The sequence below is a fragment of the Callorhinus ursinus genome, unplaced genomic scaffold (assembly GCF_003265705.2).
Source record: "Callorhinus ursinus isolate GAN/ISIS: 27379988/994484 unplaced genomic scaffold, GSC_fseal_2.0 scaffold24, whole genome shotgun sequence".
In the NCBI taxonomy this organism is placed as follows: Eukaryota; Metazoa; Chordata; class Mammalia; order Carnivora; family Otariidae; genus Callorhinus; species Callorhinus ursinus.
In genome coordinates this window covers 9,567,091-9,586,355 of record NW_027397086.1, presented here as the reverse complement: position 1 = coordinate 9,586,355, position 19,265 = coordinate 9,567,091, and the positions used below count along the sequence as shown (strand labels likewise).

Genomic DNA, 19,265 nt, shown 5'->3' with positions numbered 1-19,265 from the left:
ACTGTCTCTTTCTCTCTCCACCTCCTAGTAATTCTAAGGGGGCAACCGCTGGAATTGGAGGGTGATGGAGCCTGGGGGCTCATGTTTATTCTATCTTCTCTCTTTCTCTCTATCACTGAAGTTGACATACAATATTATATTGGTTTCAGGTGTACAACGTAGTGATTCAACAACTACAGACATTGCAAAATGCTCACCATGAGAAGTGTACTCACCATCTGTCACTGAACACAATAATCACAACATTCTTGCCTAAATTCCCCACGCTCTGTACTTTCCCTCCCTGTGACTTATTCATTCGATAACTGGAAGTTTGCCCCTCTGGATCCCTTTCACCTCTTTCACGCCCCCGCCCCCCGCCAACCACCTGTTTGTTCTCTGTTTACGAGTCTGTCTCTGCGCTACCTACCGCCCCAGAATTCCTAAGACCCCAAGCCAGCCCTCTGCTCAACAGAGCACCCCCTGCCCTGAGCCAGCTCAGCTAGCTGTGGGAGGTCACGGTCCCAGCAGCAGAAGCTGAGCCCAGGCAGGGACTGGGAATATAAGAGCAGAGGCCGAAAAGGCAGGGAACCAAGAGGACGGTCACGCTCCTGGGCTGGCCACTCAGCCGGGCCTGCTCAGCCTCCGGTTTCTGGTGCTGTGGCTTCAGAGGTCTCCATTCCCCGAAGTCCTTGGCAGCCCAGTGCAAGCTCAGCTTCTAGGGAGAAGTAGGAGGGCGATTAATCTTCCTCCTCTGGGCCCCAGGAATAGATGGCTGTCCAGGCACACCCTGACGAGATAGACCCATCAGACAGGGAACAAGGACAGGGACGGGACACCGCACAGCACGTGGAACTCTCACTGGAAGACCCATTTTATAAAGGAGGAAACTGAGGCGCAGACATGTTTGGTGGTTAACTTCTGGTCCAACTACTAGGAAGTGGCCGAGTCAGGATTCAAACCCTGGCCCACTGGCTCCGAAGCCACATGGGTCCCACTGTGTGCCAACACTGAGTGCCCCATGTGCTTAGCATCCCAGGGAGAGGCAGGAGGGGCTGTGTCCGCGCTACGGGGGGCCTGGGGTCTCCACTCACCTCGCCCACCCATGACGTAGATGTGCCACCTGAGACTCAGGAGGGCCAAAGGTGCCCGGAGCTGATCACATGAAGAGAGAAATCGGGGTACCATGTAGTCAGAGGCGGCTTCTGGGAGGGGCAGCTGGGGCTGGTGTGGGCAGCAGGGGAGAGCCCCCACAGGTAGAGGGGCTGGAGAGAACTGAGATTAAGGTAAGTGGAGGGCAGCAGGGAGGGCACCCCAGCAGGAGAAACAGCAGAAGCAAAGGGGCTGAGGTCGGAGTGAGCATCCAGAGCATCCCAGCCTGAAGCATGGGATGGGGGGGGGCTTTACCCTCAGGCAGGGCCTCCAGCCTTGGCACTCTTGGCACGTAGGGCCGGAGAACTGTCGAGCAGGCTGTTCTGTGCACCGGAGGATGCTCAGTAGCCTCCCTGGTCTCTACCCACTAGTCACCAGCAGCATACCTGCCTCTCACCCCAGCCCAAGTTGTGACAACCAAGAATGTCTCCAGACATTGAAAACTGTTCCCTGGGGGATAAAATCCCTCCTGGTTAAGAACCAGTGTCCCAGAGTAAGCAGGAGCCCTGGAAAAGATCTGAGCAGGGGAGGGACAGGGTCTAAGCTGCCACCAGCAATCGCCTGCATTTCTGCCCCCGGTTCCCGGACCCTCGATGCCCACTAGCCCCCGTCTCATCCTCCCCCTGAGGCTGAGTGTGGATGCCAAAGCAGATGCCCGGCTGCGTGGTGAAACCAAACGGCTTGTGTTTGTGGATGGAACCCCCCCCGGCACCGCAGCATGGGGGGGCGGGGAGGCAGTGATCCAAGAGCCAAGAGGGGCTGCAAGGCTGGGGCGGGGGCTTGTCAGAGCCGAGAGTTGGACAGAAGGGACTAGAAGGGGGGTGGGGAAGCTAACTTTCTGCCTGAGTTCCTGTTCACAGACAGAAACCCTAAAATCAAAGCATTCCAGCCAACTGGGGTAGAGTTTCCAACTTCCTAATTCATCCTGACCCCATGGTCCTGGGGGTGAAGGCTCAAGGGCTGCATTCCAGGCTGGGGGCCAGGCCAAAGTGGGAATAGCCCGCAGCCTGAAGCCCCTCTTCCCTTCTTGAACATGCCGTGTCTCAGCGCGGAAACAGGGCTGCCTGGAGGGTGTCGAGGGAAGGTGGGGGTTGGGGGGTGACGAGGCGGAGGAAAGCCCCATTTTCACAGTCGCCCCCCCTCCCCAACCATGTGTACAGCCCGATGAGCTTCTAAAATGTGCATCTGATTCCTCTATCGCTTGTGAGGCTCTGCACGACTTTCGGGATCCAGCCCACCGTCCTCAGGACAGCCTTTCAAGGATGCTTTTCTCACTCCACCTGCCACGCACTGATTACTCCGGGACGCAGGCGTCCCTGTGGGTGAAGTCTCAGTCCTGGGGCGGCACCCGTGCAGCCTTAGGCCTAGAACAGGAAGTTGAGCATTTTAGAAGGAGGAAGAGAGAGAAGGGAGAAGACAGGAGAGAGAAAACAAATAGGCAGCAGTGGGAGGGGACTGGCCTGTCCTCATGGCCACCAGGGAGTGTGCCGGGATGGGCTGGCCCCACAGGCTGGTGCAGAGAGGCAGATATCATTCCTCTGTGCTCACACTCCTGGACGACTCGTCCCCCGCAAGGCAGGGCCTTGGGCACGACCTGGCCTTGCTGACATGCCCCTCCCGGGTTCGGCCCCTGATGCTCCTAACAAGGCAGGACAGGTGTTCAGGGGGCGGGGCCTGCCCTGCATGTCGGGTATTGCCAGCCGTCAGTGGAGCTCAGATTCCTTGGCCCTACGAACCCCAAGAGTCAACAGACTCTGTCCAGGCCAGTGGTTTCCCAATTGTCAGAAGAGTCCCAGGGTCCCACCGAGATGCCGGAAGTTTGCTGAATAAGAGACTCCACGCCCTTGCTCTATAGCACAGCTCTGCCCAGAGCAGCTTGCTTTCATCTAAATATCGGGCTTGCCTGAAATTTTTCACTCAAAACGAGGGTTCTGTAGCTCCATCAGTTTTTAAAGAATCCACCTCCACGAAAAGACGGGAAGGCCAAGGCCTAGCGAGGAGTGGACCCGCAGAGTTGCGTCGACATCCTGGCCCTTCCTGCTGGAGTGCACGGCCCTCTGCTGAAAGCCTAAATGTGCGCGAATCATTGGAATCTGAAAGTAGGTTTTGTTTGGTAACACCGAAGGACAGTAAAGGACACTTGGTTTCTGGGGTGAGGGGTCGGGGTGGGAAAGAGGAACCGCTCGAGAATGGAAAGGGAAGAGCAGAGCTGGGTGGCCGGTCACCGTTCACTTAATTTAATTACACTTTACCCAGCCCATTTCGAAAGCTGTTCAGAGACGCTGCTCAGACTTCCTGGCTTCAGCCAGAGCAGCGGGAGTAGAGAATCGGAGTCTCAGAGGTGAAGCCTTAAATTCCTCCATTTACTCACTTGACCTTGGCCAAATTAACCCCTTCTCGAGACTCAGTGTCCTCCTCAATAAAATAGGACAACAGTCCTATACCAGAGTTGTTGGGAGGGATGCACGAGAACACAGAGAGAAGGGGTTGAACAGTTCCTGGTGGGCTCAGGATTCTCCCTTGTACATGAACTCGAGGGAGTTCACAGTCTAAGGTTCAAATCCCAGCTATGCCCCTTACTAACTGTGTGACTTGGGGCAAGTTTCTTAACCTCTCTGCCTCGGCTTTCCCATCTGTAAAATGGGGATAGTAGTCGCACCCACCTGCCTCACGGGAAGTAATGAGTTAATATGCACGAAGTACCCAGAACTGGGCCGGAAACGTGTTTGCTATCAATATTTGTATTCAGGGGCACCTGGGTGCCTCAGTCGTTAAGCGTCTGCCTTCGGCTCAGGTCATGATCCCAGGGTCCTGGGATCGAGCCCCACAATGGGCTCCCTGCTCGGTGGGAAGCCTGCTTTGCCCTCTCCCTCTGCTGCTCCCCCTGCTTGTGTTCCCTCTCTCCCTGTCTTTCTCTCTATCAAATAAATAAATAAAATCTGTAAAAAAAAATATTCGTATTCAAATAACAGTGGAGACCAGGTCTTGCAGAGGAGAGAGCCCGGAAACAGAATAAAAGAATAAATGAGATAATGAATGAATGCAAGAAAAAGTAGGGTTCTCCCCGGGATGGTCCTCACCCATGAGTGGTGTCTTCCGGTCGTTGATCTTGGCTGGGACTGCCCTGCCACCCACTCACTGTGGCTCAACCTTGCCCTGCATTTTTCTGCAAACACCTAGAGGTATCATTCCATTTCGCCCCTAGATGACTTTGGGTGATAAAGAAGTAACTTCAGCCCCTTTGAATTGAATCTTCTCTCTAGAACGTGTAACAAACCTGAAAATTGGAATTGCCCTGGAACTGATTATCCTGGGAGGGCACCTCCTAGCATTAAAACTAAATTAGATCAAGGTACCTCCGTTATTAGCAAAATAATTCCCTATGATTACAGAACGCAGCCATGAATCCTGATGGCAGATGAACTTCAGGTGACTTACTTGAGACACATAACTGTGCAAAAATCACAGGCTCATCTAATCGCTTCTTTATAGCCTTGCAGTCAGGTAATTATGCTAATGGTTATAAGAAATCACCTTTTGTGGTCTGGGATTGGGAGGGCTTGAGACAGAGACATGTGTGGCGGATATTACCCGCTTCGAGCCGGAGAGGCCGGGTGTCATGTTTGGTGCCAAAATAGGCCATTTCTGGGGAGCTGGTTTGGTCCCTTCCCAACTGGGGGAGAAGCCGGTTATGCAATCAGAATTGCAGTGGCTTTATTATTTATCTCTTTTCGGATCATCTTAATATAGGAAATTGAATTTGTCTAAGTTCCACTGTTGGGCATGGCAATTCCAAGAAGCAAATTAAAGTATAAAAGCTCAGGACCTTTGAGTCGCTTCCATTCGGCTAACGTGTATTTGTGCCCGCTGGGTGCCAGGCACTGATCTAGGCATGCACGGGGGGGACATGCCAACGTTTGAGAGTATATCTGGTGCTTTCTGAACATGGTCGATCATCGTCTCAGCAACCTGGCAGAGGTGGTGTGGTCCCTATTGCAGAGACAAGGAAATGGATGCTCAGAAATGTGAAGTGACTTGCCCAAGGTGCTATTGCAATTGATCAGTGGACATGATTACTTCCACCCTCCCAGAGAAATCTGGGAGGCCTCCTGGAGGATCGGACATGGGGAGGGCATAGTAGGGAGACAGAGGGCATAGTGGGGCAAACGCTCAGAGGCAGGAGATTAAAGGGGGTTTTCAAAGATGGGAGATGGGGTGGGAAGAGTGGCCGAGGATCACACAATAGAGGACTTCCGAGGACAGCTGAGGGTTTGGATAATGGGAGGGATACCATGGAATGTGAACAGTCCCTGGGCTGCAGTTTGGGGGGGGGCCCTAGTGGACTGCTGGCAGGAACAGGGTCAGAAGGTGATGAAGTAAACAACGGATAATTCTTTGGGATAAGTATGTCCCCAATATTGCATAAGACAGACTTACACTAAAAAATTATTCATCATTCATGTGAAATTCACATTTCACTGGGCATCTTGGATATGTTCTGGGAATCCTAGCTCAGCTGGGTTCTGGGCACCAGCTGTTTCCTCCGTGTAGTATGACTTTCCCTTATGGGCACACCTCCTGGCAAGCTCCTATCCACCCTTTGAAGCCCTGTACTCCTTACTACTGCTGTGGCAACATTTATCACGCACTCTGGTCGTTAATTTCTTATGCAATTATAATATCTATCTCTTCTCCTCTGGGCAGCCAACCTCACTTCCAGCCGCACAAGAAAAAAAAAAACAAAAGTTAAGGTCATGACTCACTCCATTTCCTGACCCCATCCCCACCCCCACCTGCCTCCAATCTCTGCTTCTGTCTCAGGATGAGCCAGCCTCTCTGCCCCTCCTGAGACCTTGCCTGCTTCCGTGAGTATCAGTCACCTCTCTCACTGGCTCCTGCAAAGTCACAAGCTCTCCTGAGTCCCTCCCACCAGTGAGACACACAACAAGGGCTTCCCGCGCTCCGTGACACAGTTGGATTTCCTGGGGAGCAGGCTCAGAGACGTATGAGTGCGCAGGAGGTTTGTCAGGGACTGTTCTAGAAGGCTCGGCACCTGTGGATGGGAAGGGCGGGCAGTGAGACCAGGCAGAAGGAAAGCTGAGCTGCCATGCAGCCACAGTGCCCGCCTCTGCCCACCCTGCGTGGAGTCTGGGGAGGGCCCGGGACAGGTCTGGCCCTTCACAGTTGTCCTGAGTAGTGTCAAGGGGCTCAGCCCTGGGGTGACCTGTCACTGGATGTAGGACACCCTAGGAAAGGGCTGTCGCCTCAGGTGCAGTGGCTTCCTTCGGCAGAGGCCACCCCCAAACAGAACTGACAGCTGAGGGCCATTGTGCAACAGCCTCCGAACGCCTGGGGGAGTGAGTCCTTCATTCTGGAAGCGGGGATCTGGGCTGCATGTCACAGCATCCACCACTCCCCCAGCCCCAAAACATTCCAAGCTCCTGGGCGTGGCATTCCAGGCCCCTCCTGCCCCAGCCCTGCCTCCTTTTCCTACGGCTGTCTCACAGCTGCTTGCCAGGATTCCAGAGAAGGCCCTGCAGCTTCACATTGCCCTGCTATCCCTCTTTGGCTAACGTCTTTCTCTGCTCCTTTAAGACATGCTCCGAGGTCATCTCCTTAGAAGGCTTTCCTGGAGCCACCGCTCTGGCCCACCAGCCCAGTGTCCTTCCGTGTCAGCCACGAGGAGGCCACGGGCGACCCCCTGAGAAGCATTGAGATGGCAGACCTTAAGCTGGGCAGGATTCCCACCTCATGGGGCCATTTGCATGGGACAAAGTGCCAGCAGTAGCTCATGTCGTGTCACCAGGGTAATATGACATTGTCCAGTGTGATCTGGATCAAAGAGGATCGGCTCATTAGTTCAGAAAATCTCATCTGAGCCCATGAAGCGCACAGTGCTGTTCTTTTCCAGGGACCATATAGCCCTGCCGACTTTATGTGTTTGTTTGCTCCTGCAACATGTAGCACTGGCCAATTCATCTTCTAGAGTACGGACCATAAGCAACTTGCCATCCTGTATGTCGCCTTGATGGAAGCTCCCGACAAGTGGACATATGTGGATTTTGCATATATAGTGCAGATGATGCATTTGGTAGAGCGTCTCAGACGCGTCCCTGGGGAAGGTGCCGCAGGCTCTGTCACCCCTACAGATGGAAGCTGGCAAGGAAAAGACAGGTCCATATTGAGATCCCTGGGCTATGTGCGGGAAACAGATTGGAGGGGACCAGAGTGGACGTGGAGAGACAGGGAGGAGGGCCGCCGGTTCCGAGATGCTGTGCAGCCCCTCACCCCGGGGTAGTGCAAAGGGCAGGAGGGAGGAGCACGAGAAGCACTAACTTGGGGCACACTTCTGATCCTCCCACCTCCTGGGCCAACTCCCAGGTGCTTGCCTTTGTGTAGAGTCGGAGAACACTCCCTGGAGCTTCTTCCCCAGTCTCCTTCTTTTGTGGTAACCCAGTTGGGTCCCTTTCACCTTCCCCCGCAAATATCTTCCTCGTGGCCAATATTCACATAATTGCTACCTGTTCCCAAAAATGGAGTCATGCATTTTACTTCTATTACCTCATTGACTCTTCTGGAGAACCCCTCGCAATACGCCCTCGTCACCTCCTGGTTGTGTGGACACACACAGTCAATCAGCATGGTGGGACTGCTTTCCTTTTGAGAGCTTGGCATGACCCTTTCTTGTGTCTGAGTATTTGAATCCACTCACCCCCTTTATTCATTCATCCAGCCTTCCCGAGGCCAGGCCTTATGTAGGTACTAAGGCTGTAGGGGTGGCTCAGACAAGGTTCGTGACCCAGAGGAGCTCCCAGCCTGCAGCTCAGGGAGGAGAGAGAGCCATAAGCAGGTGCAAGAGTGCACAATGTGATAGATGCGGACAGTGGCGTGAGGCGAGGCTTCGAGAGCCCCTCTGCCGGGAGAGTGGACGAGGACCTCCCAGGGGCTCTCCATGGGCTGAAACGCCAGCGCTGGGTGACAACAGAAGAGAGGGGGAGCACGGGCACTCTAGGAAAAGTGAACAGTTTGTGCAAAGGCATGAAGGCAGGACAGAGGTTGGGGGGCTTGGGAGATCCAGTTGCACGGAGTGAGGGAGTCTCAGCTGGCTGGGACGAGGGTGTGAAGGATCCCGGGGGAGTCTGAGGAACAGGCTATTCATGTTCTCAAGTTTCACTGAGCACTTGGCCGTGAGTCACGTCGTGTGCTAAGCACTTCACAGACATGATGGCCGGATTATTTAAATTAGGAAACTGAAGTTCAGAGCAGGACTGCATTTTATGGGGATTTTAGATTTTATAGCCCCCTGCTTGCTCCGTATCTTTAAAAAAGGTTCTGAAGAGTAAAACAAACACCCGGGTACCTTGACCCAGGTCAAGAAATAAAACCTCACCAATATCGATGAAGCCCCTTCCCGCCATCCTTCATGTCTCCCTCTCCCCGTCCCCCGCCCCACCCAGAGGCAAACACTTCCCTAAACGGTGTATTTGTCATTCCTCTTGAGTTTCTTCAGATGTTACCAAACATGTGCATTCCAGGCAATAAGTGGTATCATTTTGTTTTGCATGTTTTAAAAATCTCCAGGAATGCTGTCATCCAATGTGATCTTCTGCAACTTGCTTCCCATCCCCCAACTTACGATTCATAAGGTACCTCCATTCATTTTCACTACCATATAGAATTTCACGGACTGATCCACCATTTCTTTCTGCCTTCTGCTGATGGACATGGAGGCTGCTTCAGACTCTTTATGAGGGTAAACACTGTGGCAATGAGCAAGCCCCAGGTTTATCCCAGAAGCCAAGTTCTCTGGGTCACTGGGGCGTGGAATGCATCTTCGACATATCTAGACACTGTCAGATTGTTTTCCAGAGTGGTGGCACCCACTGCCCCTTTTCCCAACAGTGTTTGAGAGAGTTCCCTGTGCCCTATATCTTCACCAACACTTTGCCCTCCTGCCTCTCTGCTTTTTGTCAGTCACACAGGTGTGCAATGGCACTTCTCTGGGGTTTAACTGTGTATTTCCCTGCTTACAAGTGAGGCTGAATGTCTTTTCATATGTTTATTAGCCATCCATGGTTTCCCTTCCACAAATTGCCTGTTCATGTCTTACTCAATTTCCTCTTGTTTCTTTTGAAAATTGATTTGTAGAAGATCTTCGTATGTTTTGGATATTGTGTTCCAAATACCTGATTTTGACAGACAGGAAGTTTACACTTTTGAAAAAGATTTTGTTTATTCATTTACTTGAGACAGAGAGAGAGAGAGAGAGAGAGAGAGAGAGAGAATAAGCAGGGGAGGAGCAGAGGGAGGAGAGAATCCCAAGCAGACTCAGCGCTGAGTGTGGAGCCCATCATGGGGCTCGATCTCAGGACACCGAGATCATGACCCAAGCCAAAACCAAGAGTCAGAAGCCCAACCAACTGAGCCACCCAGATGCCCTGTGTTTTATTTTTATTTTTTAATTTTTTAAAGATTTTATTTATTTATTTGACGGAGAGAGAGAGAGACAGCGAGAGAAGGAATACGCTTAAGGACTGAGCCACCCAGGTGCTCTGCCCTGAGTTTTATACTTTAATTAAGTGTGTCAATCTTTTCCTTGATGGTTTGTGCTTTTGGGCTCTTTAAGAAATCTTTCCCTATTACATAGGTTCTTTGTGTTTAAGTATTTAATCCACCTGGAATTGATTTTTTTTAAAGATTTTTATTTATTTGTCAGAGAGAGAGAGCACAAGCAGGGGGAGCAGCAGAGGGAGAGGGAGAAGCAGGCTCCTCACTGAGCAAGGAGCCTGATGTGGGACTTGATCCCAGGACCCTGGGATCCTGCCCCACATTAGGCTCCGTCGCTTAGCGACTGAGCCACCCAGGCATCCCTGGAATTGATTTTTTTAATGCAAGGTGTGAGGTAGGGATTCCATCTCATTTTTCCCCAACATGGATATCCAATCACTCTAAAAAAGCACCATTTACAGAAAAGTCCACCCTTGGGGCACCTGGGTGGCTCAGTCCTTAAGCGTCTGCCTTCGGCTCAGGTCATGATCGCAGGGTCCTGGGATCCAGCCCCACATCAGGCTCCCTGCTCGGCAGGAAGCCTGCTTCTCCCTCTCCCACTCCCCCTGCTTGTGTTCCCTCTCTCGCTGTGTCTCTCTCTGTCAAATAAATAAATAAAAATCTTAAAAAGAAAAAAAAAGTCCACCCTTTTCCCAATGACTTGTAGCACCACTCTTGCCATATGTCAAGTTTCCATACATGTGTGGGTCTATTTTTGCAGCCTCTGTTCTAGTCCACTGGCCTATTCCTCTATCCTCGGGCTAGTATCAAACAGTCTAACTGTACCTTTTTATGCCCTTAGCACCTTCTCCCTTGAATTAGAAGAGCTAGTGACTTCCTGAGAGCAGATCTACATCTTCTTCATCTTTGCATTTCTTCATCCCTCATTACACGAACACGCCCCTCAGGCTTTTTTTTTTTTTTTGCAAAGGCTTTCTCACCTGCTATCTCTTGGGCTTCTCAGACTTCCTTATGCAGAAAGGAAACTGAGGCACAGAGGTGAGAAGACTTGCCAAGGTCACACAGTCAGAAGGTGTTGGGTTAGGGGTTCTGTAGGATTTTGAAACCACCCCGCCCATCCATCCCATATTGCCCAGGCTCCGAAGACCTCTACTTGACCCTCTGGCTCATCTGATACAGGATTTTCACTTTTCCTTCTTTCAACAAGCAGCTCCTGAGTCATGGGATTGTGCCAGCTTCAGTCGGTGCTGGGGCCCAGATCCCATTGCTGGGGGGCTCTTCCCAGCGCTGGGGACCAGTAGGAAGGGTGGGCATTTTATGGGAAGTCGGGAAGCCTCCGGTCAGCAGGGGGAAGGCAGGTGGAGTTTCAGAGTCAATTTAAAGAGCCCCATGCTGGGCGTGCACTTGGGGCCCAGGGCTGCCTTCAGAGAGGACGCCGGCTTCCCGGGGGAATTAGAGGCGTCCTCCCGCCCTCCCGCCTCGAGAGGCAGGAATGCGAAGGATCAGCTTTCAGCAGAGCTGCGGCTGCCTTTCCGGGGAGCTCCCGGTGCAGGCCCTTCCCGAGCGGCCGAATTAACTGGTTCTGTCTGTCCAACTGGGAGAACAGCTCCAGCTAAAAATAGCGCCCTGCCCTGCGCTGGTCGCCGGGAGCCGGGGCCGCGACCGTGGGAGTCCGGGCCGCGACAGTCCAAGGAGCCCGGGGAGTCCCGGACGCCCCACCCCGGGCCTGGCCCAGTCCCACCCCCGAGGCCGCGGCGGAGACCGCCGGCACAGCGCTGTCCCCACAGGTGCCGGGGAGGGTGGAAGGCCAGCGGGCGGAGGAGCGGCTGCGGCCGTCCGGGATGGGAGCCGGCGGGGCGGCCTCCCGCGCGCTGGCCTGGGCCTCCCTGCCCCTGCTGGGGCCTCCGGCCGGCGCGCTCTGCGAGGACACGCTTTGCTGCCGAGGTAAGGCAGGGCCGGCTGCCGACGCGCCCCCGCTCTTCCCGGGCACTTGCTGGCGCCCCTTTCTCCTTCCCCACCCCAGGTCCGCGGCGGGGGGACGAGCGAAGGGAGAACCCAGGCGTCCGCGCCGGGCTCTGGGAGTGGAGCCAGGTGCTCTCTGCAAACTCACCTTTCGTTTGAAAAAATCGCAATCTCGCCACCACGACCGAGAAGCGTTCGCCTCCCTTTGGCCTCTCAGTCTTCCCATCTGGAAAATGGAATAATAAAATCGTCAAGTTTTAATATTTGTTGTGACCCCAAGAGAAGTTGGGGAACCCGCTGCAGCTGATCGCAAGCGTCCTGGAGAAGTTTCCCCGAATCCAGATGGGGTTCTCGAGGGTTTATGATGGTGGGGGGCCTGGAAGTGCCTTCCCCGTGGCCTTCCCTCACCCTGCCGTCCTGTCCCAGAGCTCAGCACCTAGCATCAGCCCGCGGCCCCCGCCGTCGGAGATCGAGGCAAGCTCGCCGCGAAATTTAATGGGCCGGAGGACGCGCGAAAATCCTTGTGGGAGAAGAAGGTGTAGAGTAGAAGAGGGGTGAGCCAAGCAGCGTCGCAGTCCACTCCTCAGACCTGTACCTCCATAGACCCCAGGCTAAAGCCGGGATTTTGTGTTTGACATCCCAGGGGCTGGGGAAGCAGCGCAGTCCGGCCGCACCGAGGGTCCCCGCAGGCAGGCGGAGACAGCGGCGCGCTCGACCCGGCCGGGTCCGGGAGGGGGAGGGGCGGGGGGGGCACGTGGCCCGGCCTAGATTCCCGGGCCCAAGCGCGGATAGGGGGCGTGTGCCGAGAGCCGAGGGAATCGCCCTGCTCAGTCCGGCGGTTTGGCCGGGGCGAGGTGGTTCGTAGTGGGGTCGATTGGCCAAACAGGTGCGCCCCCACCCCTCCCCTCCCCGCCTCCGCTCCGTCCCGGCCGGGCGGGCGGAGCTGCTGGTGGCGGGGCCTGCGATTGGCGGGGCTGGGCCGGCCGGGTGGCCGGGGGAGCCCTGGAGCCAGAGCACCGCCGCACAGGCGGAGGCACCGAGCCGGCCGGAGCGCGCTCCTGCCCGGCCCGCCGTCTGCTCGGCCCGCTCCGCCTGGCTGGCGCTACGGAAACTTTCCTGCTGCCCCGCGACCCAGCCACCCCGTGACCCTGGTCCGGTGCAGCTCGGGCTCCGGCGCCTTTGCGATGGCAGCGCCCAGTGGCCCGGCCGGTGCAGAGTGGTAAGAGCTAGGGGCCCCCGAGCCGGTATGAGGGGGTACCCGGGGCTTGCAGGGGTCCCAAAGGGACCTGAGGTTCGAGAGGATCTGGGGGCTCTAATGGGAGGTATGGGGGTACCAGACTGAGGAGTGGGCTGCGACTTTGCTTTACTGATCTCTCTTCTACCCTGCAGTACCCCTGTGCAGCCAAACGGTCTTTGCGAAGTGCGTTGACCCTTTAAACTTCCCAGGGCACCCTGCTTAGATCATTGGGTCCTTGGGGGAGAACCGCGCGGGATCTAACATGGAAGTCACCCCAGCTGGAGCCTGCAGCCCACAGGGGTTAGGGTGGGGGTTTTCTCCAGCCTGCCAACCCCAGGGCTTCCAGTGGTCTCCCCAGACTTAAGACCCTCCTCAGCTCACCGTGGGGGTTGGTAGTTGAACAGCCACTCCTCTCATCCCAGAGCCAGGCACCCTGGGGCACCCAAGTTTGAGGTGTTGTTTTGTTCAACCGGTAGCCACTCCTCAGTGTTGAGGGGGCGGGGTCATTGAAGAGAGGTCTGTTTTTGGTTTCCTGGGCTGCCCTGACCCGTGGGCTAAGCAGGGTAGGAACAGGAACCAAAGCCATCTAGGTTCCAGTTCCCAGCCTGGTGGAAACGATTGGGTTTTCTGGTTTCCAGATGCTCCATTCTTTTGAGCTGTCTGGCTTGAGGCATATGGAAACTGAGCTCCCCTCCCACCCCCCATTCTGCTATTTAGGGGTGAAATTAATTTTGATTTGAATTTAATTTTAATTGAGGGTGGATGAGTAGGTAGCTTGTCACCTATGAGGAGCATCATCTCTAACATGATTTCCCCTCGGTGTCAAAGCCAAACATCTTTCTGTGTTTTCTTGACCTAAGACAGTATAGCCAAGAGTTAAAACCAAGCCAAACACCAGCTCTGAGGCCCAGAGAACTTGGGTGCAAACCCCAGCCCTGCCACTCACTAGCTGTGTGTTCTTAGGGAGTTTACCTAACCTCTCTGAGCTCAAAGGTCTCACCCCAGGGGGATGTAGTGAGGATTTTGAAAGATAAGGCACGGAAAGCATCTGGCTCATAGGACAACAGCCTTGGGCTCCAGTCTGTATCCTGGAGCTTGGGCCCTCTTGCAGCCTGAGCCACCCAACCCCCTTTGTGCCTCAGTTTCCCCTCTGCTCAAAAGTTGGTATGAGCCAGCCCTTTTGAGAAAAGTGCACAGATGCGTATATCCTCCGAGGCATACGATTTCAGTGTGTTTGTAGGCCTTGGATTTTAGACAGTCCCATCCACCCCCCTCCTTACCAGGAACTACTCAGAAGGCAAAACAAGCCTTTCTATGAACCACTGGCCTCTCCCCATGCCTTTTGGATTTGTGGGGATAAAGGTTGTAAAGGTCAGGACAGTGCAAATGCACCAATTATAGGGAGAGGGACTGACCTGTAGAACCTAACTGAAAGTCAGCTTCAAGAGCGCCAGGCCACCCCCTCCCTTCTTCCTTCCCTGGTGCTGCATCTCTACCTGGTGAACATCTAGTCTTTTTAGCCTCGATCCTCTGGTGACAGCCCACTAGGCAGCTGGTTTCACAATGGAGCAACTCCAGGCTGATGAAAAAGTTCTTCCTGTTTGGAGCAGAAATCTGTGTCCCTGTTACTTCTACCCACTGGTTCCAGTACAACCCTTCAGGCATCTCTTACCTGCTCAACGATGCCCTGCGGTCCCCTGGTACCTGGCGCTCAGTTCCCGCCCTTCGGCATTCAATACACTGAACTGAGTTTGGCCATGATGGTAACACCATTTTTTGAGTATTTATGATGTGCTAGGTCCTGTGAGGAGCGCTTTATACATATTGTTTCCTTGCATCCTTAAGACAACACCTTGAGGCTGATTCTTTTCTTGCCTCGTTTCGGTTTAGAGAGGTCACGAGATTTACCCAAGGTCATACAACCCGTAAGGAGCTGAGCTGCATCCCAAACCCGGCATCTGCCTTTAGAGCCCATGCTTCTAATGGTCCTTTTTGTCCACGTGCTGGCCCGTGTCATGTGTGCCCGTGAGTGTGTGCGTTCCCCCGGGCCTGTGGTGTGTGCTGACAGTGCTTTATCACAACCCCCTGGGGCACCTGTTAAAATGCAGATTCCTCATCTCCACTCCAGACCTGGGCATCTGCACTTTGAAAAACTCGCGGGGCCATTCTCACGCACACCACAGCCTGGGAACCATGGCTGTAAGGTGTGCTTAGGAAGAGAATGTGGGATATGGATATGGGTTCCAGGTGATCTAAATTCCAGCCTTGGCTCTATTCTCTTCAGCTGGTTAGTTTTCCTTTCTGGAGCTTTCTCCCGATTGTAAAATGGACAGGATGTTATGCCCACTGGTGGGGCGATCGCTGTCTGTGGAAGTCTCCTGGGTGGATATCAGGCATTAAGGAGAGGCCCGTGGGGGACTGAGACCTCCCCTGCCACAAGTGGCCGCAAGCCTGTGGCTCCCGGGAGGCCCTGCTCACCCCACCTCCCTCCCCTCAAGACCTGTGACCTCTGCTTTCTAGAAGGATTAGTGCATCTTGGATGAGGACCTTGTACTCAGATTTCTCAGCTAGGGTGCAGGGGACTTAGGAGAGGCGGGCCGGACCCACCCCCCCACACCCTTCCTCCTCCATGGCCCCGTGATGACCTCTATCAGGAGGTGCTGGGGGACCCCTGAGGGAGGGGAGAGGGGTGGGCCTGCCATGCATGCAGCTGTGTTGTAAATCCAGGGGCAACCTACCCCTTGGCCTGGAGGGCTGCTCTGCTGGCCCGTGGGCAGCTCTGGGGAAATGTCTGACTTCGGGCTGGCTGGGCGGGGCGGGCTTCCAGGAGGGGTGAGGGTGAAGGAGTCTTCTGCACAGGCCTCGGCGATGTCCTCATCCTGACCACCTGGCTCTGTTGCATATAGTGCTCTTGTTCTACCTTGATTCTCTTTGATCCCGCTGAGAGCACGGAATTATTAAACACCCGTTTTCTGGAAGAGGTCTCTGGTCCAGGAAGCTGCAGTGACATGTCCAAAGCTCTAATGTCTGTGTGCGTAAGGGAAGGTGGTGAAGTCAGAACTTGAACCCAGGCCCCTTGACAATAAGCACAGGCCTTTCTTGCACCATATCCGTGCTATGTCCTTGTTTTACTGCCCCACCTGGTCCTGGCTTCGGTGCCGGAGCCCTCCCGGAGGCCTGAAGGAAGATCTGTGTTCTGGCTGGGCCGCCATTGGGCTGTGTGATCCCCGGCAGAGCTGGTCATCTCTTAAAATTGGGGTTTCCTTGTCTGTTAAGGCGGGGGCGGGGGGTGTTCAGTTATATCTCTGAGATTCCTTCCAATCTTTTTTTTTAAATTTTTTAATTGTTATGTTAATCACCATATAGATTCCTTCCAATCTTAATATTCATGGGTTACTCTTCTTTTTCTGCCTTTCTGGGGAGGGGTTCCCGTGATGGGCTCGGGGCACGGGTGAGTTGTTGGGTTGGGTTGGAGGGCAACGTGCTACAGTGGCTTGTGGTGAAACCAGTCAGCTGGGCTCTGTGGGCTCAGTGTCCAGGGGGCTCGGGGAGCTGAGGGGTGGGGGGGGCGGGCCGCAGGAGGGAGCCCCGGGTCGTCAGGGTGCTCACCTCGGGAATTAGACAGTAATCAGCACTCTGAACACTGCAGGGGTTGATGATGGCAGGGCCTGTGAGAGGGAGCTGAGGGGCAGGACCGGGCTCCAGCCCAGCGGAGCACCCCCTCAGCCCTTCATAGCCTTGGCCAAGAGGCCAGGACGGTGTGCGGTTGTCTCTTGTCTCCCTGCCAAGCCACCGCATGCCTCTCCCCTGGGCGTCCCCAGCATTCCTTGAGGCCGGCCCCTCCCAGCTGGGGTCTGTGCCAGCATGGCTAGAGGCTCTCCCTGGAGCACAGCAGCTGGGTGAGGGGGTCCAGGTGCCTGTTCTCCATGCCGAGGGGGAGCCCCTGGCAGCCCGGCTTCCTAAAGCGGGGTCTTGTCAACCGAAGCCTCCACCAGCCTCCTGCTCTCAGCTTCCCTCCATTCTGCCTCCTCTTCCCTCCCTGGTGCGGGGTGGGGGGGCGGGGAGGGCTCCCTGTGTCCCACCTGCAGGATCAGACCCGCGCTCTGGGCCCTCTGCAACTCTCCTCCCTGCCTGTTCTCCCTTTGCTCTTCAGGCTGCCTGTGTCCCGGTCTCCACCTGACTCCTGGATGCCCTTCTCTCGCGGCCGCGGCTTCACTGCGCAAATTCTTCCTGCCCCTCTGGGTCTGGCCCAAATGTCACCTCCACTTGGTCTCATCACTCCACTAAGGGTGAGCCGCCCCCCCCTGTGCTGTCCTGGCTTGTAGCTCCTATCAGCTGCCTTGCTTTACACTTGGTCGTCGGCTTGCCTGTCTCCCAAGACAGGCTCTGAGCTTCTTGAGGGCCAGGCCTGGGGTCTTACTTCTCATCTCAGTGCCCGTGGAGCAGGTAGGGCCCGGCCTGGGCCTTCCTGGGTCTAGTAAATGCTCATAAAGCCTTGTAGGGTTGGACTGGCTTGTCGTTGCCCTTGGTTTTTCTGTTCCTGGCTCAGAGCATTTTTCTGGAACCCTGCTTCCCCGTGCAAAGAGCCTGGGTCCTCTCTGAGCTCTGTGCCAGGCTGCCTGCAGCTGAGGGATGGACCCAGAGATGCCTTTGGTTTGGGGAAAGACTTCCCTGACTCCTTCGGATTGTTCTTGATCTGCTTTTTAAAAAAGTCTATTCTGCTTTGTGGCATCAAAGACAGAGAAGCCTGGAGGGAGGGCTGAAGGGGCCCCATCTTTTCCTGCCCCCCCCCCCCCCCCCCCAGCCTCCACCGGCAGGCTGAACTTCAGGTCTCAAATGGGCATTGCCAAGATTCTTTAGAATTCCTAAGAGAGTGTGTAAAGTATTTACAGAAGGGTCTGTGGGGTCATTGTGATTGTGCTGGGGGCTCACTGACGTGGCCCCAGAGGCCCCTAGGGATCACATGACTTTTCTAGGGTTGTACTATTATTTGCAATCAGAACCTTCAGGGAAACTGTCTGTCCCTGGGGTCAGCGGGGGTTGCCCAGCCAGGAGAAAGCTGACCATCTTGAAGCCTCCTCATTCGGAATGAGGCTTTTTTTTCTTTGAAACTCATGTGTTGGAGTCATTTTCTCTGCTGGTATCATTTGATGAGAGTGAACTTAGGCAGTGGCAGGTTCATTTCTCTGGTCCTGGGGTCAGCGGGGCTTGGCAAAGTGGGTGAGGTGGGCCCAAGGAGAATGAGCAAATGTCCTTACATACTTGATCAATGCCCACACAGGTAGGCCAGGGACTGGGGAGGAGTTCTCTGTCCCGAAGTAGGAAGCCCCCATCTCCCTGCAGGTCACAGTGGTTGATCACCTATTAAAGACCCATCTTGGAGTGAGGCCCGAGGGATGCCAGGGGTGCTGGAGGAGGGGAGAGGAGCAAGATTGGTGATGGCCCAGCCCGGCTCCTCAGAGGGCCAGGAGGGAATGTGGGGGTAGACGACTCAGTAAACGAATGAATAACCCTCCTCAGCATCGCTGGTGACCCTGTCTGGCTGTCACTGGCTGGAGAATCTGTGACAACTGAGTCCACCAGGAAATGGCTGTTTGACAGTGAGGACCCAGGCAGACATAATGGAAGCTGGCCCCGGCCGGAGCAGGGCTCTCCCAGCCTTTCCTGGCAGAGGCAAAGCCATGAAACCTGGCTCTGCTTCCGGGAGGAGACGATTCCCAAAAGGCTCCGCCAGCCCCCTTGATAGGGATCTGCAGGGTGTGTGAGGGATTTGTTTTTCGGCCAGGATGTGGGGAGTTAAAAATAGACATCCTAATCCCTTGAGCTCGTGTCACACTTGAGGCTGTGCAGAACCCTTTGGCTCCATGAGCTCGCCGGCGTGGCTCGGCCGCCGTTGACGTAGGCAGAGGTCACCCTGCCCGCCTCGTTGGTGGGCTCGTGGAGGCACGGCCCCAATTCTGCGCTTGAGCCTGTACCCGAAATTTGGTGGCAGAACCTCGCTCTGTTTTCTCTGTCTGCGTTCTTTATTCTCGCAAGGAACCCAGTTAAAGTCTAAAAGTCAACAGACTACAAGAGGAAAGGGGGGTTGGTCAAAACAACAGGGGCAGATTATTATTATTATTATTATTATTTTTAATTGAAATTCAATTAATTAACATCTAGTGTATTATTAGCATCAAGGGTAAAGTTTAGTGATTCATCAGTTGTGTAGAACACCCAGGGCTCATCATATCACGTGCCCTCCTTAATGCCCATCCCCCAGTGACCCCAGCCCCCCACCCCGCTCCCCGCCAGCCACCCTCTGTGTGTTCCCTAGAGTTAAGAGTCTCCTATCGTTTGTCCAGGGGCAAATTATTAAGCAAAACAGCAAGGGCAGCGGGAAGCCTGAGGACAGATCAAAGCCCCAGGGGGCAAAGGGGATCTAGAA

At 54.7% G+C, this 19,265-nt stretch overlaps 1 protein-coding gene and 1 long non-coding RNA gene across 5 annotated transcripts in view; one reads left to right on the top strand and one right to left on the bottom strand.

Moving 5' to 3' along the window:
* The window catches only part of DAB2IP (DAB2 interacting protein), a 188,712-nt gene that overhangs the window by 8,651 nt on the left and 160,796 nt on the right, over positions 1–19,265 (top strand). For 2 of the 4 annotated variants that reach the window (XM_073905804.1, XM_073905802.1), the window contains exon 1: positions 12,639–12,820. The exons of 1 other annotated variant lie outside the window; for it this stretch is intronic. Coding sequence is in view for 1 of the 3 variants with exons in the window: in XM_073905798.1 (XP_073761899.1) it covers positions 11,481–11,583 (103 nt within the window). In the remaining 2 variants the exon portion in view is untranslated. Of the gene's footprint in view, positions 1–11,066; positions 11,584–12,638; positions 12,821–19,265 lie in introns of those variants that run through there. One more of the 4 variants, XM_073905798.1, reaches the window with a different exon arrangement.
* On the bottom strand, positions 813–12,409 carry LOC141374958 (uncharacterized). Its single transcript, XR_012382201.1, has 3 exons — positions 12,010–12,409; positions 11,750–11,827; positions 813–2,495 (listed from the first exon to the last, which is right to left on the bottom strand). It is a non-coding gene; the product is annotated as an uncharacterized lncRNA (long non-coding RNA).